At 46.6% G+C, this 26,832-nt stretch overlaps 1 protein-coding gene across 1 annotated transcript in view; it reads left to right on the top strand.

The window, feature by feature from the left end:
• The window catches only part of LHFPL4 (LHFPL tetraspan subfamily member 4), a 32,073-nt gene extending 12,986 nt beyond the window's left edge, over positions 1-19,087 (top strand). The window contains exons 2-3 of the mRNA XM_004368299.3: positions 15,794-16,030; positions 18,869-19,087. Of these exons, the coding sequence (XP_004368356.1) occupies positions 15,794-16,030; positions 18,869-18,969 (338 nt within the window). The 3' untranslated portion in view covers positions 18,970-19,087. The remainder of the gene's footprint in view (positions 1-15,793; positions 16,031-18,868) is intronic.
• The last annotated feature ends 7,745 nt before the right edge of the window (positions 19,088-26,832 follow it).

Here is a 26,832-nt window from a genome sequence, read left to right as displayed (position 1 = left end):
TACAAGAAATACTAAAGGCAGTCCTCCGGTTAGAAAATCAGTAACATCAGATAACAACCAAGACTAGACCACAGGACAGAACAACCAGATATCAACCCAGATAGGGAAGTCACAAAAGTAAATCAAAGCTAAAACACTGAAAACAGGGAAACAGATGTCAATATGTAAAAGATGACATTAAAACAAAAAAGAGGAACTTAAAAAATGCAGACATAGATTGTGCATATGGAGAGGAAGTCGGTGATATAAAGAAATAAAAGACTAGTATAAACTTAGAGAAATAGGGGTAAATATTAAGGTAACCACAAAGGAAACTAACAATCCTACAAGTCAAAATAAAAAACTAGAAAAATACAATGACTCAGCAAACACAAAATCAACAACAATGAGAAAGATGAAAAGAAAAACGACTCAGACAGAAAATTAAGTGGAACAAAGAAACTGTGAACAACACACAAAAAAAGACAAAGATTATTAAGAGGCTGTGGGCTTAGTGCAGGCTGAGCCGGGGGTGGGGGCAAGAGGAAACTGCTGTCAGATAATTACTGCGCTAAGTGTAGGTGTTCCATATCTCCATAACAGCATCTGTGATACCAGAGACAATTATTTGTGTTCTTAACAGTCTTCCCGGCTAAACTGTAAGCTTCTCAAGATGGACTTAAGGGAAGAGTGTCCCAGGCAGAGGGAACCATCAGTGCAAAGGCCCAGAGGCAGAAATGAACTTGATATGTTTTAAGGGATTCAGGAAGGAGGCCATGACAAGCTGTCAGCTTTTATTCTAAGTGCGATGGGAAGTTTCTGGGGGGCATTTAAGCTGGGAACAATAAGATCTATGTTTTTGAAAGATCACTCTGGATGCTGAGTGGAGAATAGACTATGATGGGACAAGGGTGGAGAAATTAGTTAGGCAGTGACTGCGTTCGCTTGGATCAAGGTGGTAGCAGCGGAGTTGGAGAGAAGGGGTCAGATCCTGGATGTTTTTTGGAGGTTGAGCCAATCAGCCTGCAGATAGATTGGATGTGGGAGGTAGGGATAAGGAGGACTCAGGGAGCCTCCCAGGTTTTGGCCTCAGCATCTGGGTGGCTGGATGGTGGGTGGGGAGCCCAGTTCCTGGAGTCCCCCTCCAGAGGTCCAGAGTTGATTAGGAGCACTAGGATTGGGCCTGAACCTCAAACCTACTGGGTTGCAGGCTGGCTGTTAGGATAGACCCAGCCTCCCTTGTAAAATAAGCCCCTGCCCTGGGTGAGCAGGAGCAGAGATGAATGCTGAGACCTAGGAGGGTCAGTCATGTGGACAAACATCTCTGCCACTCCCCTCCTTCCCCTGGAGTACCCCCTCCCCACCCCGCCCCATCAGATGGTTCTCACTACCGCCCTCCACTGCACCTGCTCTAGGGAAGCAGTTCCCTTCGAAAGCTGTGATCCCAGTGCAGACACAAACCCTTCCTCGGCTCCCCCAGCCCAAAGCCTGGTCATTTCCAGAAAAACCCTGGTAAACATGAGGGAGAATGCAAGCAGCCAGTAGTGTATTCTGTTATACTGTGTCTCTGTATAGCTCCCCTTTTCTAAGATTTTTATTGCTCTTTATTCTTTATAGAAAAATCGGAGATGAGCAAAATTACACTCATAATCTCACTCTCCCAAAGATAGCCGTTCTTAACTGCGTGGTCTATGTTCACATGTCTATGCTATACACACTCTATGTTGTGTTGTTGTTGTGTGCCGTCAAGTCAATTCCAACTCATGGTGTTCCTATATGACGGGGTAGAACTGCCCCATAGGGTTTCCAAGGCTATATAATCTTTACAGGGACAGATTGCCAGGGCTTTTCTCCCGGTGAGTGGCTAGTGGGTTCAAACCACTGACCTTTTGGTTAGCATTTAACCCTTGTGCCACCAGGGTTCCTTATACAGTCCAAAACCTATCTGTTGCCATTGAGTCGATTCAGACTCATAGTAGCACAGTGGTTTAAGCATTTGGCTGCTAACCAAAAGGTCAGCAGTTCAAATCCACTAGCTGTTCCTTGGAAACTCTATGGGGCAGTTCTACTCTGTCCTACAGGGTCACTATTAGTTGGAATCGACTCTGTGGCACGGGGTTTGGTGTTTGTTTTTGTCCATAACCTTTAGAAAAAGAAAAAAAACCAAATCCCTTGCCATTGAGTCAATTCCAACTCATGATGACCCCATGTGTTACAGAGTAGAACTACTCCATAGGGTTTTCTTGGCTGTAATGTTTATGGACCCAGATCACCAGGCCTTTCTTCTGTGGTGCTGCTGGGTGCATTCAAACCATCAACCTTTAGATTAGTAGTTGAGTGAAAACTATTGGCACCATCCAGATTCATTATAACCTACAAAGTACTGGTTATATGCAGGCTCTGGCGCCAGACTGGATTCAAATCCTGGTTCTGCAACTTACTAGCTGCATGACCTTAGTTTAGACTTGCCCAGCTTTTATGTTCCTCAGTGTTCTCGTCTGTAAAAAGGAGATAATAACAGTACCTACTCCATAGAGTTGTTGTGGGGATTAAATGAACTCATGTGTGTAAAGTACTTAGTGTAGTGTTTGACATGACAAATTCTATCTAACTATCACTATAACTATGTGTGTATTTTTTCCAGAGCCCTGGTGGCGGAGTGGTTAAGAGCTTGGCTGCTAACCAAAAGGTCAGCAGTTCAAATCTACCAGCCACTCCTTGGAAACCCTATGGGGCAGTTCTACTCTGTCCTATAGGGTCACTATGAGTTGGAATCGACTCTATGGCAATGGGTTTGGTTTTGGTTTGGTATTCTTTCCCATAACGAAACTATATTGTACATTAGTTTTTACAGCATTTTCTTCACCTAACATATCATGCATATTTCCTGTATCGTTAAATCTTTCTGAATTTTAATAGCTAAGTAGTATTCCATGGTGCGAAAGAGCTGCATTCCCATATTGTTGAATATTAGGCTGTTTCCTTCTTCCCTTCCTTGTTTTACTTATTTCTTCTCTCTCTCTCTCTTTTTCTTGCTATTATAAATAACAATGTGATGGACATCCCTGTAGCTAAATCTTAGAGTATATCTGTGAGCATTTTCTTAGGATAAATTCCTAAAAATGAGTAAGCTTATTCAAAAGGGGCACGGAAATTCTCATTTTTATGTTTCTGAGATCAATCCATTATTTCTGCAACTTACATTTGGCCTGTGCATTGCCATTCTTTAATTCTTTGTTGATTTAATTTTTTTATTCCCAGTGAATTAAAATTTCTGGCATAGTCACTTATTAGTAGGTGACTGCCCACCCACCTTAAGGTTTCAATAGATAATATATATACTCACATGGTTCAAAATTCAAAAAATGCAACAGGTGATCGGTGAAAATCTCCCTTCTACACCTGCCATCCAGTCATCCACTTCCTCTCCCTAGAAGTAACCGCTGTTATGAATATCTTATAAATCCTTCCAGAAATATTTTATGCATGTGGTAGTAAGTACACACATACACCCACACCCACAGTATTTCCCTGCTCTTTACAGAAACGGTAACATTGTACCATATATGTTGTTCATGACCTTGCCTTTCACTTAACCATGTATCCATAGATGATTCCATCTCAGCAATAAGGAGCTTCCTCATTCTCTTTATGACTACATAGCATGCCACTGCATGGGCGTGCTAACTTTATCTAATCAGTTACCTAAAAAACACCAAACCAAACCCGCTGCCTTCTAGTTGACCTGTTGGTGGGCAGTTAGGTTATTTCCAGTGTTTACTTAATACATACAGTGGTATGCAACCTTTCAGTAAAAGTCAATTTTATTGAAGTAAAACATACTTAGAGAAACGCACAAAACTCCTAAGTCTACAACTCAAAGATCTTTCGCAAAGTGAACACACCTATTAAAATAGCATTCAGATCAAGAACCTTATGCCCTTTCCAATTACTACCCCCAAAGGTAACCACTCTCCTGAGTATTAATCCTATGGATTCATTTGTCCTGTTATACTTTCTATCACCATTATCATTGTGAGATTCATCTAAGTTGTGGCACATAGCAGCTGTTTGTCCGTCCTCATACTGTATACTATTTCATTGAATTAAAATGACACAATTTGTTTATTCATTCTTTTGTTAATAGACTTTTGGGTTGTTTGGGGCTATGAATAAAGCTTCTTTGAATCTTCTAGTACACATCTTTTGGTGAACACATCTACATATTTCAGCTGGGTATACCCAAGAAGAGGAAGGCTTGTTCCTAGGGGTGATGGGGTAGGTTCTGCCCCAGAGATACTGTGGCCAGCAGCTTTTGAGACTGTGGTGCGCTGTGCTGGGTTTCTCTCCTATGCATGCCCCTCTTAATTTGTAGGCTTTTTCCTTCCCTTGCTGAGGAGGTCCTACCACACAGATCCTCTGGGGACTTGTGGGTGGTGAGGGGCCTGTAGTTTCCTCTCGGTAGTTTGGGCACCCCCTCCCTGTCTTCAGGCCCCCTTCAGCAGCTGGGCACTGATCCTTCTGCCCCACCGAGGCGCGTAGATGGTCTTGCTGAATTCCATCTGCAGGGCCTGGGTGAGAGGAAACCAGGCTAGAAAGCCAGAGCTGGCAGATCAGAGAAGCCACATCAGGTGGGAGGGGAGGTGGTGCTTCTTTGGAGTGGGCTCCAGGACAGGAAGCCGTGGAGCATCCAGTTTGACCCCAGCAGTGGGTAGCACCTGTGGCCTGGCAGGCAAGGAGCAGGACAGAAGAGCAAACAGTCCTCCCTTTGGGAGCGCCCAGCTCAGCAGACGTCTCTTGAGGGTGGGTGTAACCGTATTTTGATGAAACTCTATTAAAATAGCTAAGTATAAAGTGTATCATTAAAAAGTTCTATATAAAGGCACATTTATAGCACAAGCTTTACAGAAAACAAACACCTAAGTATAAAGTATTTTTTCTCTTGCTTATTCTTTACCATTTTTTAGTCCCACCCTAGTTTTATTCCCCCAGCTCTAAAATATTGTTCTTCCTTTTAACCCTAATCCTTTCATTTCTTAGTTATTTCTTAAAAGCCTGGCCCTGAACTAGGTGAAGAGGATTGGGCATGATAATGCAGTTTGTTTTTATTTTTATCATGGTAAAGATATATGCAACAAATCGTTTGCCTCTTCAACATTCTTCACGTGTACAATTCCCTGACATGAGTTGTTTGCCATGTTGTTCAACCATTACTATTTTTTGTTTTGAAATTTTCCCATCATCCTTGACAGAAGCTCAGTGTCCCCTAAGCAGTGAGTCCCCTTCTCAACCCCCCGCCCCTCCTTTCCATCTCTGGTAACCACTAGTAAGCTTTAGTCTCTACACAGTTTAATATAGTTTTTATTATAAAAGTAATATATGCAGATGGTAAACACTTTCAATGGGAGGGTATAAAGTGAAAAGTAGGTATCCCCCCCCCCACTTCCTCCCTCTCCCAGGCCCACTTCTCAGAGGTCACCCTCTTTAATGTTTACAGATATACAGAAATCTATATCCTTCCAAAAATATTTATAGCTATGCAGGTTCTATTTGTAGATATGCGTATCCTTTGAAAAATTAATCTTTTAAATTATGCTTTTTAATTTTACAAGTACTATATAGTCACACTCTGAAAAGCTGAAACAGCACAAAAGTGCTGAATTCCCTACCCCCTCCCTGCCCGAGGCTACCACTCTTATAAACTAAGTTTCTATTGTTCCCTATCTTTTTCTGTACATTTATATGCACACTCATGAGGAAAATACATCCCATCATTTTCTACGTGTCCCCTACCTTTTTAAAATGTAAGAGGTGTCACGCCCATGTGTAGTCTTTCTATCTGCTCACTGGGCCAGAGAGGGGAGGGATTGAGACAATGGACTCTGGCCTGAGTTAGTCCGGGCCTGAATCCCAGCTCTGTTACTGCTTACTGTGTGACCATGGGCATATCACTTAACCTTTCTGGGCCTGGCTCTTCATCTGTAAAATGGAGATAGCGATACATGGTTAAGGAGACCTGGTGGTGCAACCATTAAGCACTGGGCTGCTGACTGAGATGTTGGTGGTTCGAACCCACCCAGTGGCTTCACAGGAAAAAGACCTGGAGATCAGCTTCTGCAAAGATTACAGCCTAGGAAACCCTATGGGGCAGCTGTACTCTGTCACATGGGGTGACTGTGAGTTGAAATTGACTCAATGGCACCTAACAACAACAACAAGTAGATATACATAAAGCATTAGAACCCCTGACTGGCATATAGAAAACACTGGATACATGTTTGATTTTTTTTTTTTTAATTATGGTTGCTTTTAATCTACACCATGTCTCGGAATGCTAACTGTGTCAGTCCTTATAGACCTACCTCATTCTTTCTGTTGCGATGTATTCCATGGTATGTACATCCTTTTTTTAAAAAAAAACACAGATGGGAATCATACTATATATAGTATTTTTGTACTTTGATTTTCTTTTTATTCCATAATATATCTTTGAAGATTTTCCGTGACAACATATACATTTATACCCTATTCTTTTTAATGGCTTAGTAGTATTCCATGACATGGATACACCATAATTTAACTACCAGTTGTCATCAAATCGACTCTGACTCATGGCAACCCCATGTGTAGAACTGTGCTCCATAGTGTTTTCAGTGGCTGATTTTTTTGGAAGTACTGCCAGGCTTTTCTTCTGAGGTACTTCTGGGTGGACTTGAACCGCTAACCTTTTGGTTAGCAGCCAAGCACAGTAGCTGTTTGCACCACCCAGGGACTCCTAATTTATTTAACTAGTTCCCTCTTAAGGGACATTTGTTTTCAGTCTTTTGTTTTAAGACAGTGGTGCAGTGCACACTCTTGTACACATGCTTTGTGTATACATGGAGGTTTAGCCATTGGAGAAATTTCTGAGTTAAGGGGTAAGTGCATTTATGATTTTTATGAGTACTGCGCAATTGTTCTCCAAGCAAAGTGAATATGCCACTTACACATTCCACAAAGCATGAGGCACACTGCCGTTACAGAAAGATGGTGATCACCCAATCTACCTCGAGACCTTGAGATGATGACACTGAGGTTCAGAGAGGTGATGCGTGCCCAAGGACACACAGTTCAAAGTTTGTTTGTTTTTCCCCAAAAGATAATACATACACAAGATAAAACCCATTGGCGTCAAGTCAATGCTGACTCATAGTGACCCTATAGATCAGACTAGAACTGCCCCATCGTGTTTCCAAGGAGTGGCTGGTGGTTTCGAACAGCCCACCTTTTTGTTAGTAGCCAAATGCTTAAACCACTGTGCCACCAGGGCTCCACAGACACAAGCTATAAAATTCAAAAGGTATAAAATATTATTGTATCAGTTAAGACTAGGTTTTTCTATGACAGGAAAATCCAAAATAATCGTATCTTAAACACCCACAGTTCTAGTCTCTTAGGTAATAAATAAAATTTAAAAGCACAGAGTTAGGCAGTCTAAAGTTCGTATAGTAGCTCCTGAAGTCATTAGCTCCTTCCAACTCTCTGCTCCACCACTCCTAGGGTATGGCCCTTGTCCTCATTGTTGAATATGGCTGCTAGAGCTCTAGCCATCACATCTGCATTCTAGGCAAGATGTTGGAGGAAGGGACAAAGAAAAATGGGGCAAAGAGCACACTGTAGCATCGTTATAAATCTGTTTATATAAAGCTGTTTCCTTGAAGCCACATGACACAGCTGCGTACATTTTTGATTGGTCATGTGGCCAGATCTAGCTGCAAGGGAAGCTGGAAAGTGCAGTCTTACTCTGTACAATCAACGGCTCAGCTAAAAATTGGGGGGTTCTAATATTAAGGAATGCCCCTAGGTGGCACCAACAATTTGTGTTCGACTACTAACTTAAATGGCAGTTCAAACCCACCCAGTGTTGCTGCCAAAGAAAGGTGTGGCAATCTGCTTCCATAAAGATTACAGCCAATAAAACCCTATGGAGCAATTTTACTCTGTAACACATGGGGTAGCCATAAGTCGGAATTGACTCGATGGCAGCGGGTTTGGTTTAATGAGGAAGAAAGGGAAAACAGATATTGGAGTGGTTAACCAGCTGTCTCTGTCATGATTATGTGGTAAAAATTAAGCTTCCCTCCTTCCCAAGGCAGCCACTGTTAACGTTTCTTGAGTATCTGAAAAAAGGCTTCTTTGTCTCTTTAGGCTTTTTTGTCTCTTTCAGCTTTTTTGTCTCTTTCATCCAAGGTTTCTTCCACTCTGCCAAGAGTAGCCATGACTTGCCCCGACCCCATCCTTCATAATTTGCCACATCTCTTCTTCTCTGTCATTTCATTTGATTCTCACAAAAGCGGGTAGGATAGATGTCATAATCCCCATTTCACAGATGAGGCGAACTGACTTTGCCTAAAGTCACACTGTAAAGAACAGAGCTGAGCCTCCTGTTGAGGTGGCACAAGGTGGGCAGTGTTTCCCAAAGGTGGGATGCATGCCCAATGGTATTAGGTGACTAGTAGTAAGCATAGTGTTCCATTTCCAGTTTATTTTAGAACTTCAAGGAAAAAGTCTCAGTTTGGTGCTACTGTGTCTTTAACTCCTCTCACACTTACTAATAGGTCTTTTAAACAAAAATAGAGCAGCCAGTAGGCTCAGAACACTTGGCAGGGAAAGGTATCTAACTAGAATTTAATAACATTGTTTTGGTTTCTCTATGCTTATTTCTATAGTTTCCTTCTGTTTATAGCAAATGATCCTGGTTTCCTTTTCCTTGAGAGTGATACCAAGTTTACTTTTAAAATAAGCATATGTAAGTTAAAAAGTGAGTCAATGCACAGAAAAACCTTAAATAAGGACATATCTGGATTTGAATACAGATCTCATCACTTACTATCTCTGCAACATTGGATAAGATGCTTGGTTTCTCTGAGCCTCAGTTTCCTCATCTGTAAAATGAGGGTGATAATTTTTCTCACCTCAGATTTGTTATAGGATTAAATGAGATGAATGTCAGGAGCTTAGCACATAGTTAAGCACTCAATACTATTTTAAAATAGTATCATTAAATATTATTAATATTAATTTTTTCACACCATCTTCTTGCTGCTTGGACTGTGGGTTAACAGGAAGAAGATGCCCCATCCTAAGTCCCCTGCCCCTACACCAGTGGTTCTCAACCAGGGATGATTTTGCCCCCCAGGGGATAGTTGGCAATGTCTGGAAACATTTTTTATTATCATGGTGGTGGTGTTGCTACTTGCATCTAGGAGCTAGGGATGCTGCTAAACATCCTACAATGCACAGGACAGCCCTCCACCACAAACACTTACGTAGCCCAAATGTCAAAAATGCTGAGATTAAGAAGCCCTGCCCTGCTGTCCCTGTCCCTGCACCCATGCCTGTGCCTCCACAGAACCTGGCTCTGCAGCCAGCTCATTATTTCCAAAAGAGACTTGAACTTGGAGTCTTTCTTAGTTATCTAGTGCTGCTATAATAGAAATACCACAAGTGGATGGTTTTGGCAAATGGAAATTTATTCTCTCACAGTCTAGGAGGCTAGAAGTCTGAATTCAGGATGCTGGCTCCAGGGGAAGCCTTTCTCTCTCTGTCAGTTCTGGGGGAAGGTCCTTGTCATCAATCTTCCCCTGGATCTAGGAGTTTCTCAGCACAGGAACTCTGGGTCCAAAGGGCGTGCTCTTCTCCTGGCTCTTCTTTCTTGGTGATATGAGGTCCCTCTGCTCTCTATTCAATTCTCTCTTTTATATCTCAGAAGAGATTGACTCAAGATATAACATAATCCTGTAGATTGAGTCCTGCCTCATTAACATAACAGCTTCTAATCCTGCCTCATTAACATCATAGAGGTTAGGATTTAGAACACATAGGATAATCACATCAGATCACAAAATGGTGAACCACACAGTACTGGGAATCATGACCTAGCCAAGCTGACATACATTTTAGGGGGATACAATTCTATCCATAACATTCCACCCTTTGGCCTCCTAAAATTCATGTCCTTGCCACATGTAAAACACATTCACCCCAAAAGTCTTAAATAAATTCCAAGTCCAAAATTTCGTCTTCTGCAGAATTCCTCTTCATCTGTAATATCTAGAATACAAGTTATCTGCTTCCAAAGTACAATGGTGGGTAAATCACAAGCAAGACATTTCCATTACAAATGGGAGAAACTGGAGGGAAAGAAGAGATAATGGGCACCAAGCAAGTCAGCAGAACACATTATATCAGCTCTCAAGGCTTGAAAATAATCCTCTGTTCTCTGAGACCATGTACACAATGGCCCTGCCCTCTAGACTCTGAGTGTTGGGCACTCTCACCAGATTCTGGGTGGAGGCCCCTTAGCCCTGGGCTTCAGCTCTGCCTTCCAGGCCCACTGAAATGGTAACTCTGCTCCCTCACATTTGGGCGGCCCCCTTCTCCTAGTCCATCTGAGTGGCAACCCTACCCCCTTGGCCCTGGCAGGCCAGGTTCTTCTGCCCCTTGAGCATGGCAGGCCCTCTCCCTCAGCTTTGGGCAGCACATCTGGCCCCATCCAGCTGGCACTTGTGAAAGGCAGCCCCATACTCCGGAACCAAGCTACTGAAGATCTGACTCTTTGAAACCTAGAAGGCTGTGGCTCCACCCTTTGAAACCCCAGAGGCCATGGCTCTGCCCTTTGAGATCCAGAAATCATGGGCCTACGCTTTGAGGCTGAGGCAGCTTTGCTTCCTGTGTTCCTTGTCTCTTCAGCTTCTGCTTCCTGGTTTCTTGGCCTCTTGGCCCCTTGGGCCTCTTGGGCTGGCCGGGCCTCTGCCCTGCTTTGGCAAGTGTTCCAAAGCTCTTTAGGTCTACCAATGAGTGTCTGGAAGCACCCTACTCCACCAGGAAGCCTCCTGTGCAAAGTCATGCACTCTAGCTCCATGGTCCGGCTCCCTCACCGTCTCCTGGTTCTTTTGCTGCTGTTTCTCTGTTGCTGCTTCTCACCGTCTGCGCTGTCTCTGGTGTTGCATCTCTCCTCAGTTCCTTCTGAGTCCTCACCAGTATTGTCTGTGATGTCCATAATTCCACCAACAGTCTCTTCAAGGCACCTTAAAGCTTTTCCAGCCTCTACCCATTCACAGTTTTAAAACTGCTTCCACATTTTAGGTATCTCTTAGAGCAGCACCCCTCTCCCAGTACCAAATTCTGTCTTAGTTATCTAGTGCTGCTATAACAGAAATACCACAAATGGATGGTTTTGCAAATGGAAATTTATTCTGTCACAGTCTAGGAGGCTAGAAGTCCGAATTCAGGCATCGGCTCCTGGGGAAGTCTTTCTCTGTCTTTTGGCTCTGGGGAAAGGTCCTTGTCATCAGTCTTCCCTTGGACCTAGAAGTTTCTCAGTGCAGGGACCCCAAGTCCAAAGGACACACTTTTCTTCTGGCTCTTCTTTCTTGGTGGTATGAGGTCCTCTCCTCTCTACTTGATTCTCTCTTTTATATCTCAAAAAAGATTGACTCAAGTTACAACCTAATCCTGTAGTCTGAGTCCTGCCTCATTAACTAAGTGCCTCTAATCCTGCCTCATTAATATCACAGAGGTTAGGATTTCGATGGAGAAAGAGTCTCCCTAGCTCCCCAGCCTTCTCTGACCACTCCTGTTATTCTGGGTCTCAGCCCCTAGTCTGTTTCTTTTGATGAACCCATTGACATGTATAGCTATTCTCTTGGTGTGTGGACATGTTTAGTTTATTCCTCCCCCATGTGCCTCTGCTCCTGAGGACAGAAACCATGTCTGCCTGTTCCCCCGGCAGCCTGCGCAGTCCTGGCACTTAGTTGTTATTAGGTGCCGTTGAGTCGGTTCTGACTCATAGTGACCCTATGTACAACAGAACAAAACACTGCCCAGTCCTGTGCCATTCTCACAATCGTTGCTATGTTTGAGCCCATTGTTGCAGCCACTGTGTCAATCCATTTCATTGAGGGTCTTCCTTTTTTTTGCTGACCTCTGCTTTACCAAGCATGATGTCCTTCTCCAGGGACTGGTCCCTCCTGCTAACATGTCCAAAGTACATCTCACCATTCTCGCTTTCTGGCTGTAGGAGCATTCTGGCTGTTCTTTTTCCAAGATAAATTTGTTCGTTCTTCCTCCAGCCTATGGTATATTCAATATTCTTCACCAACACCATAATTCAAAGGTATCAATTCTTCGGTCTTTCCTATTCATTGTCCGTAGTAGGCACATGATAGGCCCTCAGAAATGTATTTGTGCAATGTTGGAAGGGAGAGGCAGAGAGAAGGAAGAGCTACAGAGAAGGAGGAGAGAAGAGGAGGGGTGTTGAATGAATGTTAAATGCTGAGAGGTCTAAACAGAAGAGGGGACAAGGGAGAGTAGAGTTTGAGGCTTGAGCACGATATATACAGGCCCGAGAGAGGCGAGAAGGGAAAGATAGATGCAAACAAAGAAAAGATGAAAAGAGTGGGGAAGAGAAAGGAATGAAGACTCGACTAGACAGAGACTCTTAAATGATGAGACACGGAGAGAACGCGCAGTCGAGTCGTGGAGCAACGAGAAGAAAAGCTCCTCGCTGTCTCAGCGCCGCGTGCGAAGGGTTGAGGACCGCCCTCGGGAGCGAGGAGCTGCGCGGGAAGGAGCGCAGGGATACGGTCGCGGTTTCCATGGAGACGGGGATGCTCTGGGATGGAGAGGAAATCGACTGCAGTGGGCTCACCCCCTTGGCACCGCGGGTGGGAGGGCCAGAGGAGAGATGGAGAGAATTGTGGGTTCGCCCCTCCTCGGGCCCTCCCCAACTCCTGCCTCCCGCTGGAGGAGTCCTCTCCTCCTCTCCCGCGCCCCCTTCCTGGTGTGTGGCCCTCTACCCTCCCCATAGGGTCCTGGAGAAAAAAACAACAAAGCCGTTGCCTTGGAGTGGATTCTGACTTTTAGCGACCCTATAGAACTGCCCCACAGAGTTTCCAAGGAGCGCCTGGTGGATGCAAACTGCCGACTTTTTGGTTAGCAGACGTAGCTCACCATAGGGTCCTGGAGGGTCTTTCAAAAAGTGTCGGGGATATTTGGGGGGGAGGGGCGGGGCGGTGGGAAGGGATGGGCCGAGCCTATTCGCAGGCTCCTCCTCCTCTTCCTGCCCGGTCAATGTTGGAGCGCCCCAGGGTTCAGTCCTGGGCTGTCTCTGCAGTTTATGTAATGTCCAGACTCAGGGATTTAAACACCCACAAATGCCTACATATCCCAGATTTGTATCTCTAGCCCCGATTTCTCCTCTGAGCGCCTGACTTCCCTATTTGAATCTCTAACCACCATTTCAAACTTAACTTGTTCAGTATTTTAACTCACCAAGCTCATTCCCGCTTGCGTTTGTCATTCCCTTTGCCTCTTTTACCAGCCCTTAAGCGGGGGTGTGTTTCCCTAGAGCTGGGAAGAATTGTTTTGGAGTAGGCGAGAGGGTTGGAAATGGGAGAAAGCCTGCTTTGAGAGTGTGTGTGGAGGCAGAGGGGTATATTGTATTAGGGCAAGTAGCTGGGCTTCAGGAAAGGAATGTTGCTTTCGATATGGATCACAGTAACACGGGAAAGGGGGCAGTGGCGGTTCAGTGTAGAATTCTCACCTGTGCTGGAGACCCAGGGTTTGATTTTGGGGCAATGTACCTCATGTGCAACTACCACCCATCTGTCAGTGGAGGCTTGAGTGTTGCTGTGATGCTGATCTGGTTTCAGAGGCGCTTCCTGACTAAGACAAACTAGGAAGAAAGGCCTGGTGATTTGCTTCCTTAAATCCAACAATGAAAACCCTATGGATCACAACACTGGATTCAGAACCAATCATCCATGTTGTGCATGGGGACCAACTGATCATGGGGATGGCACATGTACATGGGGGTGCCGTGAGGTTACCATGAGCCTGGCTGACTCAGCAACAGCTAACAACAACAACGTGGGGGAGTAAAACATTGTGGGAAGTGGCGGGGGAATGCCACAGAGCAGGAGGGTGGGAAAGAGCAGAGGAGGCCCAAAGCACCCTAGGGAGGGAAGGGCCGCCCACCACTGGGTTCATAGGCTGGGAGCAGTCTGTGGCTTAGGGAGCAAGCCGTCAAAGCTGAGGACTCTCCCTGCCCTGGAGACTAGGCAGGCCTCATGGACAGTGGACAGAACTGACCACCACCCCAGTTTTAGATTTCTTCACTGTCATCTAAATCCCAGGTTAAGTGCCCCCTACTGGCCTGGCGCAGGGTCAAGGATACTACAGTTCAAACCAGAGTCCTGTGGAACCTTCAGTTCTCAGACACAGTATCCCAGACACAGGTGAGACTGACAGGCAATAAGGGGGCAACATCAAGACAGACAGACATAGTCATAACCCAGAGCTGGCTCTCACAACACTCATTGTGTGCAGAGGTAATGACTACTGACTACGTCACAACGAGGTTGAGTCATGCCAGACTGAGTCCAGTTGGCTCTGATTGGTCTTTGATGGGACATGTGCCCTTCTCTGAGCCAATCATTGTTGGCAGGGGAATGCAATGTGCCAATTGGCTCAGGTTTGAGTCCCATGATGCTATGCTAAGTGCTGGGGAAGGAGCCCCCCTAAATCACAGGGCCTGGATTGGAAGGGGTGAGTCCTAAACACCTAGGGGGTGAATGCTGAGGAAGGAACCAGCAGATCAGCAGCTGTGCATTTGGAGGGCCTGTCTTGGCCTGCCCCTTCTGCCATCTGTCTCTTTATCTGGAACCCTCCCCACCCTAATTTTTTCCTTATTTCTGTTATTAGTATGTTTATCATTATGACTATGTTTTGATAATAATGGCTAATATTTATCGAGGACTTACCGTGCCAAGCACTTTACATTTGCTGCCTTTTGTGATTTTTACAATTGCTTGATGATACTATCATTATCTGCATATTATAGATGAGGAAACTGAGACACAAAAGTGAAAGAACTCACTTAAGGTCACACACATCTAGTAAATAGCTGAGCCAGGATGTGAGCCCAGCATTCTACTATACTGCAAACCCATGAGGCCAGGATTCATGTACCTGCCCCCCAAGCCTGGTCTCCTGCCCTCAATAAATACTACCTGAGTGAGTGAATGCCGCCCTGTGCTAAATCTTGCAAGCCTTACCTCATTTAATCCTCACAACAACCCTATGAGGTAAGTCCTATGGTTTCCATTATACAAAGAAACAGAATCAGAAAGGTTCGGAGGCTTCCCCAAAGTCCTATAGCTGAGTAGGTGGAAGAACTAGGCTTGGACTCCGTCTTTCTCATTCTATGGTCTGTTCACTTAGAACGGAGCTTAACTGCGTGAATGAGAACATATTCCCAGCATCCTGAATGAAAGGAAAATGGCACTCAATAAATGAATAAAAAGAAAAAACAAAAAGATAAACATAAAAAAATAATGATGAAGATTGGAGAGGGTAAGCATAGCCAGGAATGCTAGAGGGAGCTGAAGGAGATGGCTGTGGTTTTCTAATTTCTCGTATTTCCAGGAAGGCTTCCTGGAGGAGGAGTTGATTTAATGGGAGAGAAAGGGGGCATTGTGGATTGGAGAAACCAGGAGGGCTTCCTGGAGGAAGAGTTAATTTGATAGGGGACGGGGAGGGCATTGTGAGTTCTGGAAGGTTTCTGCTCCCCAAGACCAATCCCAGACACTCATCTATGTTCATGAAATCCACAGTAAGTGGCTAATAAGCACTTTGGTTGATGGGCGGAGTGGGAATGCTGGGGCCCAGACCAAGGAGGGCTTCTGGTGGTTCTCAGGCTCTGAGGAGTAATGAGCCCCTTCTCTCTTCCTCCCTGACCGTGGTGATGGGTCCGGCGCTCACGCCCCCTCAGCTCTGTGCCTTGTCCTGGGCTGCATGATCTTCCCAGACGGCTGGGATGCCGAGACGATCCGGGACATGTGCGGGGCCAAGACTGGGAAGTACTCCTTGGGGGACTGTTCAGTGCGCTGGGCGTACATCCTGGCCATCATCGGCATCCTCAATGCCCTCATCCTCTCCTTCCTCGCCTTCGTGCTGGGCAACCGGCAAACAGACCTGCTGCAGGAGGAGCTCAAGGAGGAGAACAAAGGCGAGTGCCAGGGCTGTGGGGCTGGGCTGCTGGGTGGGCAAAGCCTGCTCCTCCAGGGTCGGGACCATGTACAGTAAAGGTAATAAAAGTGATCCAAAAATTGGAAACGTAACAGACAATACAACCACACTGAAAACAATTTGATGAGATCCCTCAAAGTGGAACATTTGCACTCCCTTTGACCCAGCAAACCCACGTCTGGGCATAAACCCATGAGAAATGTCCAAGAAAGCTCGCGGCAGTAACTTCCAAAATAGCAAACAACTGAAAACAACCTAAATGGCCAACAACAGGAGAATGGATACATAAATTGTGGTATGTTCACATCATGGAATACTACAAAACTATGAACATGAATGACCATCAGTAACAGAATTGATGCATTCTGGAAACATAATATTGAGAGGGAAAAAAAATCAAGTTCCAGAAGATGGCTGATTATATATATAAAACCAAAAAAATCCATTGCTGTCGAGTTGATTCTGACTCATAGCGACCCTGTAGGACAGAGTAGAATGGCCCCACAGGGTTTCGAAGGAGCGGCTGGTAGATTCAAACTGCCATATATATATATACTTAAAAAGCAAAGAAATAAATAGAAGTGGTAGGATGGTGGCTATCTCTGGTTGGGATGGGAGAGGAGGAAGCCAGGAACATCAGATGGGGGACATGTAGGTATATCCAAGTTATTGGTTAAGTTATAGTTCTTGAGTGGTGAGATCACAGGTGTTTATTACAGTATGCTTTGTAATTAGTATATTACATATAACATTTTGTACATATCAAGTAACATATTAAAATATAATAGAGGGGAAAAAAATACCTATCAGGCCAGAACTTCCTTTTTCTAGTACCCTCTTTACCTTCCTCAGGGGTAACCACTGTTATCAGACCCTTTTCTACGTGTCTACATACATCACATGTCCCTTTATAAAATACACAGTATTGTCATGTGCTAACATAAATGGCATCTTCCTAAATGAATCCCTCCTAAGATTACTTTTTGTGCTCAACTCTAGAGCATGTCTTAAAGATCTTTATCATTTGCAGGAGATCCACTTCACCCGTTTTATTCCAATGTTGGAATCGACTCGAGGGCAATGGGTTTGGTTTTGATTTTTATTCCAATGCTTAGTATTATCTAAAGTGAATGAACCATAGTTTATTTAACCATTCTCCTTTTGGGGCTATTAGTGAGGTTTCCAGTGTTTCACTATTCCTGACGTTACTATAATGCCATCATTTTACAAGCCTTCTCATGCACACGTGGAAGTGTTTTCTCAATGTCTTTCAAGAGTAGAATGGCATGCTTAGGATTGGAATGATAGTGCCAGATTGCTCCCCAAAGAAGTGGTACCAATTTGCACTTGAAGAAGCTGACTTTACAGTCAGAGGCTTTTGACCCAAAAGCCCACCCTGCACCCGATCAATAAGGGACCCTGCAGTGGTGGGCAGAAACCAGCGTATGCGTGTGTTCTTTACTGTGAGAAATGGGAGTAGTAATCTTTATAGTCACACCCTTCCTTGAGCTCTTAGCATGTGCCAGGTCTATGTTTGACAGTTTATATTAATTATATCCATCTCTTGGAGCTTCTCCTCATCTGTAGAATGGAGATTAATGGTAGTGAGGATTAAATGAGATAATGCCTGCACAGTATTATTTCATTTGACAGGAGATAGTGTATATTATAATTGAACTCTTAAAATGTGGAGGCAGATTGTCTGCATTGGAAGCAGGCTGAACTAAGAAATCACTTAATCTCCTCAAGCTCCAGTTTCCTCATGCGTACAATGAGGGTGATGAGAGGTGTACCACCTCACAGAGCTGTTGTGTGAGGAGGAAATAAGATTGTGCATGTACAGTGGCAAGCAGTGTCTGGCACATGGTGAGTGTTCAGTAAGAGCTTTCAGTCCTCACAAAGACCCAGTCAAGTAGGTGTGATCACCACCATTTTACAAATATGAAAGCTGAGGTTGAGAGAGGTCGAGCAACTTGCCCAAGGTCACCTAAGTGGTACAAACAGAATTTGAACCCAAGTCGAGATCCAAAGCCCAAGCTCTTCCCCCCTGTGCCACGCTACCTGTCCCAGCCTGGTTAGGCTAGAGATGGCCTGCCCCCTCTTCTGACTCCTCCTGGGCTGCTGGTGGCCGACCATCCTTCTCTGGGCTCCTTCCTACAGAGACCCTCAGAACCAGTGATTTCTGTGGTCTTTGCAAGAGGTCAGAGCCCGCTCTCTAGTGGCAGCTTCCAGAAATGCAGGACCAAGGCTTAGCATGTCTGGCCTTTCTGAAGAAGGGACTTGGGAATGTGAGTAGGATCCAAGAAACTGGTGTGAGCTGGGTCGGTGCAGCATTCCTCTCCTTTCTCCCTAAAGCTCCTGAGTCTCAGTGTTAAAAGTGATGTAAGGGAGCCCTCGTTTGCCTCTTTTCAGCGTCTGGGGATTGCCATCCCTCAATCGGGAGGAAAAGGGCCTGACGGGCAGGGAGAGTTCAAGACGAGTGAGCCTCACAGCTCACTTGAGTCAAAGGCCTCTGGAACAAGTCAAAAATAAAATCAATTGCTACCATTTCCAGCATTTACTATGTGCCAGACACTGTGCAAAGCCTTTATTTAGCTCCTTTTGACCTCTCAGAATTACTCTGTGAAATACGTTATTATCCCCATTTTATAGGTGAGGAAACTGGGGCTTGCTCAAGGCCACCCGGCTGGTCAGAGGCCTGGCTGGGACTTCAGAGCCGGTGCATGTCACCCTTCTGCCCATTTTGCCCTGGGGAGTGGCCGAGGGGAGCCCTGACACCCTGGCAGTCTGTGACTCTCACTCATTCTCTCTTTCTCAGATTTCGTGAGCTCTACAGTAAGCTCTGTGTTGCGGCCAGGGGGTGATGTCTCCGGATGGGGGGTCCTCCCGTGTCCCGTCGCTCACTCCCAGGGACCCTGAAGGCCAGGATCACAGCTCAGGAGTTGACCTGACCTCAGCCTGTCCTGTCTCCTGCCCTCTCTCCCGCCGATCAAGCTCCAAGGGAAGACCCAACTCTCAGACTGACTTCTCACCTACTACCTGCCAGGCTTGGAAGAGAGGACGGGGCTGGGAAGGAGCCTGGGGTCGGGGAGAGCCCTTGAGGGGCCAGGTTCTGGCTCCATCCTCATTTGACCTAAGGGATCCTCGACCCCCACAGTCCCCAGGGCTTTTCCTCTCCCTTTTAACCTGGTCTGGAGGCCCTTGCAGGGCTGCCAGGGGAAGGAGGCACCATGGCTCCAGGTCTCCAGGCCCCCTCCATCTGGAGGCTGTTGCCTGGCTATATCCTGGCCTCCTCTGGCCCCTGCCTCTCACGGAAATTTAATCAAGACACTGCTCTGTGCCCCTTTGGTGGACTGGACTCTTTCCTACTTTTTTTTTGTTGCTGACAATGGTCCCACCACATGTGACAGTGCCCCAGGTGCCGCCAGCGTTCCCAGGACCTCTACTCTCGCTCGAGCCTGCTCCCAGCTCTCCCAAAGGAACCTGAGCTGCAATGAGGGGGAAAGCACAGGCCTCCTTGCCATCTGCCAACTGGGGCCCTGCTCAGCCCGGAGTCTGAGAAAAGACAGGCTCTGGTGGCAGTGGGAGGGGGTGCTCTGACTCCTGTCTTGGTGGTGCCTGACCTCAGAAGCCCGGGCTTTGAAGCGGCTCAGCCTGGGGCCGGCCTTGCCTCCTCTCTGCTGAGATGTCTTGCCAGTGACCCTTGACCCTGGCCTGTTTTGTACAGCACAGACTTCTTGGCCCTGTTGTCAGGGTTGGGAGCTGGGGAGAGGGGCCCAGGGGTGGAGAATTAGGGAAAGCATCACTCCTCCTATCCCTTCTATGTCCCCTACCCCGGGCATCTGCCAAGGGCAGAGACTGTCTTGCCTCTTTGATACTTTTCTGCATAACTTGAACTTGCAGGTCACCTCTGAACAGGGTATCCCCTGTCCCCACCCTCAGACCTGTTCCCCTGCCCACCCGTTCCTCCTCCTAGCCCACCTTCTCGCCTTGCGATATGCCCAGGGTCCACAGCCTGACGGGCAGTGCTTGGAGCCAAGGCATGAATGTGTGTATGTGTGTATGTGTGCGTGCGTGTGTGTGTATGTGGGGGAGCAGAAGAGAAGTCTTCTCCCCCCCTCCACCATGGGGGCATCTCCCTCCCCCTTGGCAGGGAGCAAATGAGGGAGACTCCAAGTGTTTTTCGAACACCCATCATCTTGTAGATTTGGGGGTAGAGCCATTTAGCCTTGAGAGCCCCCCAACCTGGGGCTTGGACAACTGCTTTCAGCACCTAGTTCAGGGGTGGCAAAGTGGCTTCATCTAGACTGCTCTCCGTGGGCACGGCCGCAGGGCCCATTGGTGAGGAGCAGGAAACCCCCAGCAGGCCCAGTGGGGACAGTTCGGCTATCACTAAGTTATGTCTGCCTCAGCCAAAGAAGAGGGGACAGTATGCGTGCCATGCATTTGCCAACCTGTGTTCATCTCCATAAGATTTGGACCTGAGGGTTAGGACTTCCAAGAAAAACCCAGAAGCCCTCTGCCTGTCTCCCTTATCTGGACCCTAACTGGAACCAGACACTGGGTACTGGTAGGATTCCTGAAGGCTGGAACCTACCAAGTCCTGACCTCCCCCATCGTCTTGACTCACTCCTTTTGGGAACACACTTTCCCCCAGTTCTCTAACCCCAGCACTATGCACCCTTCTATCCTGCGCCCTCTGAGCCCCCTACCACAGCTGCACAGCTGGTGCCTCCCCCAGTGGGCTGCCTGAGGGTGGGACTATGACACCAAGATCCCATGTCAAAAGGAAGGGTGAGGGCAGCCTCATGGGAGTAGGGGCAGGAGTGAGCACTTCAAAGACACAAACCAAAGCCCAGTGTTGGAGGGCTGCAGGGGTAGGGGCAGTGTGGGAAAAAGTGAGGGGAGGGGCCAGGAACAAGTGGTTAGAAATGGGAGATGGGAGAAAAAGAGGAGAAGGAGGTGCAGAGAGAATGAGAGACAGAGAAGAGTTGTAGAGACAGGCAGAAAAGGAGGCCGGGAGATGGAGAGGTGCAGGGATAGAGCAAGGAGGAGGAGGGATGAAGAGAGAGACAGGTACAGAGATGGAGAAAGGAGAGATGCAGAGAGACACTGCATCAGAGCTGATGGGGCCCACAGAGAGGGGAGCTGAGCTGGAAAGAACCTGGGGTAGGGGGAGAGGAGACAGATGGAAGGACAAAGGAGTAGGGATCAGGAAAGAGGCAAATGATGAGAAGACATTGAAATGGGTTGTGGATGGAGGGAGGAAAGGAAGGTGAAGGGGAGGAGAATAGGGGGGGATGGGGGATGGGTGTTGTCTGGGCACTGAGTGAGGGGAGAGCTTGTTCCCCCAAGGACACCTACCGTCCAGGGGACCACCAGAACCCTGTGCCATGGTGGAGAGGTTAGAACTGCCCCTCAGAAACCAAGAGGCAAGAGGCTCGGGGCCCAGGCAGCCAAGGCCCCCACCCTTTGTGGAGTGGGCTGAAGCCACACCACAGGGCAGGCCCTTACCACAGAGGGCAGGTGATTGTAGGAGTGGGTTGGCGCCAGGTGACAGAGAAGAGGGAAGCTAGTTCCCTTTGGGGGTAGCCAGACAAAGGTTTCCATGCCACCCTCCACTCAGCTGCTGCCCTGGCAGAGGGAAGGGCAGCCTGGAGACATGTCCAATGAGTATGGGGCTAGGAAAATGCGGTTGGGTGGGCTAAAGCTTGAGGGAACCCCAGGGTAACACAGGGAACGGACAGAGGCCGTGTCCCAAGGATTCAACAGAGGTGTGAGCAGAGCAGGTAACAGGCTTCAGCTAGGGCCCCAGGGGAGGCTGAACCTTGCCACGCCTGGCCTTGGATGGCTCCCCTGAGGCATAAGACATGGCCGGAAGGGAAGGTTTGTGGTCTGGGTTTACACAAGATGTGCAATTTGGCTTTTAGCCTTTGGGAGGGGACTGAAGCAAAGATCAATGTCTGTTTCTGACGCCAGGACTCTAACCTGGAGTCTCCTTGCTTTAGGTCCTGAAAGAAGCTGAGCTTTAAACAGCCCTCTGAAGCACTCTCTTCCAACTGTGCTGGATCAGAGTGGTCTGACCTGGTCTGGGGTCCCTGGGATAGGCCAAAGCAGCCACAACCTGCAAGTTGTTGTGTCTCTGGCCCATCGTGTAGGTCACTGAAGTCCTTCCAGGTCTAGAAGATCGGAAACTGACATTTTGGGGACCCATGGAGGAAAACAGTTTTCCTGGATTGAGGGCCGTGGGTAGGATCACGATCGTTTTCAGGTCTGGAATAGCTAAGAAGACGAGAGATTTTAGACAAAGTTATGAGGGAAGATTCCTTGGGCCTTGTTTTAATGTTTCTGCTTGGGCACAGGGGTCTCACCCTTCTCTAGCTTCCAGTGTGAAGTGAGAAAGGGAAATCTTTGGAGAACGATGGGATCTTCCCAGCACAAGCAACTTTTGCAGGCCCTGCCTGGCTCAGGGCTTGCCTTTGGGTGGGACAGGAGTTTCCCGGGAAAGAACAAGGGAGCCATGGTGCTTCCCTGGAGATTTGGCCAGTGGACCCAGAGGGCCTGTGTATCATTAGGCTAGCCTGGTGTTGTCTACACTCCATTAGTAAGTTCTGTCTGACTGTGTCCTCATTCTTCATTATCTAATTTGGCAACACTTATTTTGGTCCTGACCCCTTCTGCTGCTGCTGGATTTGAGCTTCAGTGCAGGTGGAATGACATTCAAATAAAGAAAACACTTTATTATCACCCATGCTGGCCTCTTCTTCTCTGAGTTAGCCTCAGGATCAGGGACCAGGAAGGGTGGGTTTCAACCTCTTTGTATCAGATTTGGCTGCATATTAACAGAGCCCTACCACTGTGACTTTAACAAGATAGTTCATTTTACCATCATATTAAAAAAGTCTGGAGGTGGCTGGACCATGGCAGGCTCCTATCTTTCTGCACTGCCTCTTTCAATCCTGGCTTCCACGGTCCAAGATGGCTGCCGGAGCTCCTGGTCATCTAGTCCACATTTCATCTGAAGATTTCTTAAAATCCTAGAGGACTAAGTCGCATAGCCACAGCTAGCTGTAAGGGAGGCCAGAAATGTAGCCTGTTAACGGGGCATACTGTCACCTCAAATAAAACTGGGGTTCTGTTACTAAGGAGAAAGGAGAGAATAAATGGAATGGACAGCTAGCAGCTGGCCATACTCTCGATTGCATATGCTTCACCTTGGACTAAAGACTGACTACAGCAAACAAGGCACTGTGTGGCCTTGGACAAGTCACTTCACCTCTTTCTAAATCCCCATTGAATAAGCAGGGATAACAAAATTCACTGTCTCACAAGGAGGTCAGAAGGAATAAATGAGGACATTATGTGAATTGCTCAGCCGTGTCTAGCACATTGTAATGTGTGCCAAATGGTGACTATGTTGAATGTAAATATAATTTTTGCAGTTGGGAATTGAGTCTTTGTAAAAATGGCGTGGCAGAGGCATCTGACTAACTTCACAAGGGGGAAGGAGAATCAAGATCAGTAGCCCAAAGCTGATTCCAATGAGGTGGAGGTCAGACATACCTCCTCTCTCCAACCTTTCTACCAATTCTGATACCAGCCGTCCCTCCCACGGCACTCTCTACTTCTACTTCTAGGTTTGAAAATTCATTGCAATGGCCACACAGAACTCACAGACCATACTCACAGTTATCAGGTTTATTAGGGAAGGAACAGGTTACAATTCAGAATACAGTTCTTTGATCAGGACAGCCTCTTCTCAGCCGTGCCTGCAGGCAGGCCTCTCTCTGGCCCTCGGCCTCTTGGCCCCTTGGCCTGGCCGCAGCCCTGCTCGAGCAAGTATTACAAAGATCTTTAGCTCTGCCAATAAGTGCCCAGGAGCACCCCACTCCACCAGGAAGCCTCCTGCCTGAAGGCACTCAGCTCTCTAGTTCCATGGGTTGGCACACCCACTGTGCCATCTCGTGCTGGTCACCTGGTTCTGCTGCCGCTTCTTGCCATCTTGCACCATCTCTGGTGTTACAGCTGTCTCCTGGGTCTAGAAGGTTCTCAGCGCAGGGATCCCAGGTCCAAAGAATGTTCTATTCCCATCTCTTCTTCCTGGTGGTAGTGAGTTCCCCCTGGGATGACTCATTTTAAGCCTAGTGGGATGGCAAAACTGACCAATCCCCTCATTAGGGCATTAGGGTTCCATACATCTTATTTGCATGGTCCCACTCCCACAAGGGTGCCATGCACCTTATTTGCATTATTAACAAGCTATCCAATCCATTTGGTGGGCCACAAGAGCCTCACTTGCATAGTCCCACCCAATCATTTGGTGGAGTTACAAAATCATAGCTAGAAAGGCTAAATAAAAGCAACCCATGGCACCGCAGTCTTCATTCAAAACATTTTAAGGATTTACTATATGCTAAGCACTTATGCTAGAAAAATGAAAACAGAGTCCTTGTCTTAGAAGAACTCAGTATGAGATGAACATGAAAACATAATAGTATAATTTGGTAAGTGCAGGGTATTGTTGGATGAATAGGAGTTAGGGAATCAAACGTCAGAAAGCCCATTCATGAAAGAAGGCAACTTGAGGAAAGAGACCGAGGTAGGAAACAAAGTGGTATGTGTGGAGAACTAAAAGCAATTTGGTAATGTGTGAAACAGGGAGGGGTGAGAGAGGAGTCTGGGGAGACAAGGGTCAGATCATGAAAAACCTCAGAGGTTGTGTACAGGAGTTTGAACTTAAGAGCAATGGGAGCCATGGAAGGATTTTAAGCAAGAGGACATAATTAGATTTGCATTTTAGAAAGATCACTGTGGTTTCACTGTTAGGGGGCTGAATTAGAGGCAGACAATTTCGGAGAAAGGGAAATCAGAAACTGTGATGGTTGTGCGTCAACTTGCCTGGGCCATGGTTCTCAGTGGTTTGGCATTTAGATGCAGTTTGGCAGCTGTGTAATGATTTAATCACCTCCGTGATGAGATCTGTCATGAGCAGACAGTAAGTTGAAAGGGAGTTTCCTTGGGGGTTATGGCCTGTATCCAATATAGGTGGATTTTCTAAAAAATCAAAAAATTCAAAGCTTCGGGGATTTGCTCACTCTGGATCCCGTTGCTGGCTCTTGTTCCATCTGACCTCTGGTTCTTGGGACGTGTGCTAGCAGCTTACCTGTCGATCTTCGGATTTGTTGGCCTCTGCAGCCTGTAAGCCAGAGGCCTGCTATCTGACCTGCCGATCTTGGGTTCGCCAGCCCCTGCAGCTACGTGGCTCAGGAAAAACCTCTAGCCTGACCCACGAACTTGGGACTTTCCAGCCTCTACAACCCTCTACAACCGCGTGAGCCATTTCCTTGATATAAATCTCTCTATATGTATATTTATACACTTCACTAGTTTTGCTTTGCTACAGAACCTAGCCTAAGACAGAAACCTAGCCTGAAGCAAGGTGATGGCAGTGGATTGAAGAGAGGTAGAGCAAGTGACCTGCATCCAATATAGGTCCATCCAAAAAACACAATTTTTACTTGGGGGACTAGAAAGATTTGCCGAGATATCAGGGAAGCAAGAGGATCAGTTCAGTCTGGGACACTGTAAGTTTAAGATGCATGTGGGACATCCTGGTGCAGTTGCCCGGTAGTCAGTTGACTTACATGGATTTGGGGGTTAAAGGGAGAGAGATCTGGGTCCGAAATATGAACATCCAAGTAATAGCTGAAACCAGAAGCACAGATGAGCTTGCTAAGGGTGACTATATAGTGTGAAAGAGAATGGGACTATGGAATGCTGGAAAACACCAACATTTAAAGGACAGAGGAACAGATATCCACAGAGAAGAGGACAATGAAAGAGTCAGAGAACTGTAAGAACCATGAGTGTGTGGTATATGGAAACGAATGATTTAGGTTTCAAGGGGAAGGTCAACTGGTCAAATGCAGCACAGAGGTCCAGCATAAGGGAATGAAGAAAGTGTCCACTGGATTTGGGAACAGGAGACCACTGATTTTCCAGAGCATGGGGAAAGCCAAACTGAGGTCTGTTCAGGGACAGAAGAGGAGTGGCCTGAGTGAGGTTTTCTTTTTGGAGAAGTGTAGATAAAAAGGGGAAATGAGTGACTGGAATTCATTCAAGAAATATTTAGCACAAGCAATACACCAGCAGTGGACAAGAACCAGCATATTATCTAGAGGGGGAATCTCTTTCAACATGGGAGAGTTCTGAATGTTCATAGGCTATGGCACTAAGAGGCCAAAGAAGAGGGGATGACAGATGGAACAAGGTCCTGAAGAATGGGAGTATAAGCAGCCCCTGGGTGCAGAAGTTGGTCTTAAAGATGGCCTACTCTGTAACACTGGAGAAGAGGTGAGGTAGCATAAAGATGTAAGACACTTTTGGGGTTGAGGGAAGTACAAAGTTTAGAAGGTGCTTGTCTGCCAGCATCAGTGTTCTCAGTGAAAAGAGGCAAGGTCGTTTACTAAAAGAGAGGGGGATAGATGAACTGGGTTGAGAAAGTGGTGAAAGTTTGAAACAACTGTTGAAGGAACTAAGCATGAATAAAAGGACTGATAGATGACCATGAATTTGTGGTGTTACCAATAGACAGAAGGTAGACTATAGATTGAAAATAGGTGGGGGTGAGGTTAAGCCAAGTGTGCTGCAAGAGTGTTTCAGGAGATCCACCATGAAATTCACCCAGGGTACTGAAAAAGGAAGAGTCTGGAATGGGGCTGATGGAGAAAGGGAATAGTTTATGTAAAAGGGCTTGAAGGATAAAAGATCGTAGTTTGAGAG

Source organism: Trichechus manatus, unplaced genomic scaffold (genome assembly GCF_000243295.1).
Source record: "Trichechus manatus latirostris isolate Lorelei unplaced genomic scaffold, TriManLat1.0 scaffold00001, whole genome shotgun sequence".
NCBI classification, from domain to species: Eukaryota; Metazoa; Chordata; class Mammalia; order Sirenia; family Trichechidae; genus Trichechus; species Trichechus manatus.
Note: the sequence above shows the minus strand (reverse complement) of the source record. Positions and strands in the feature narration are given on the sequence as shown.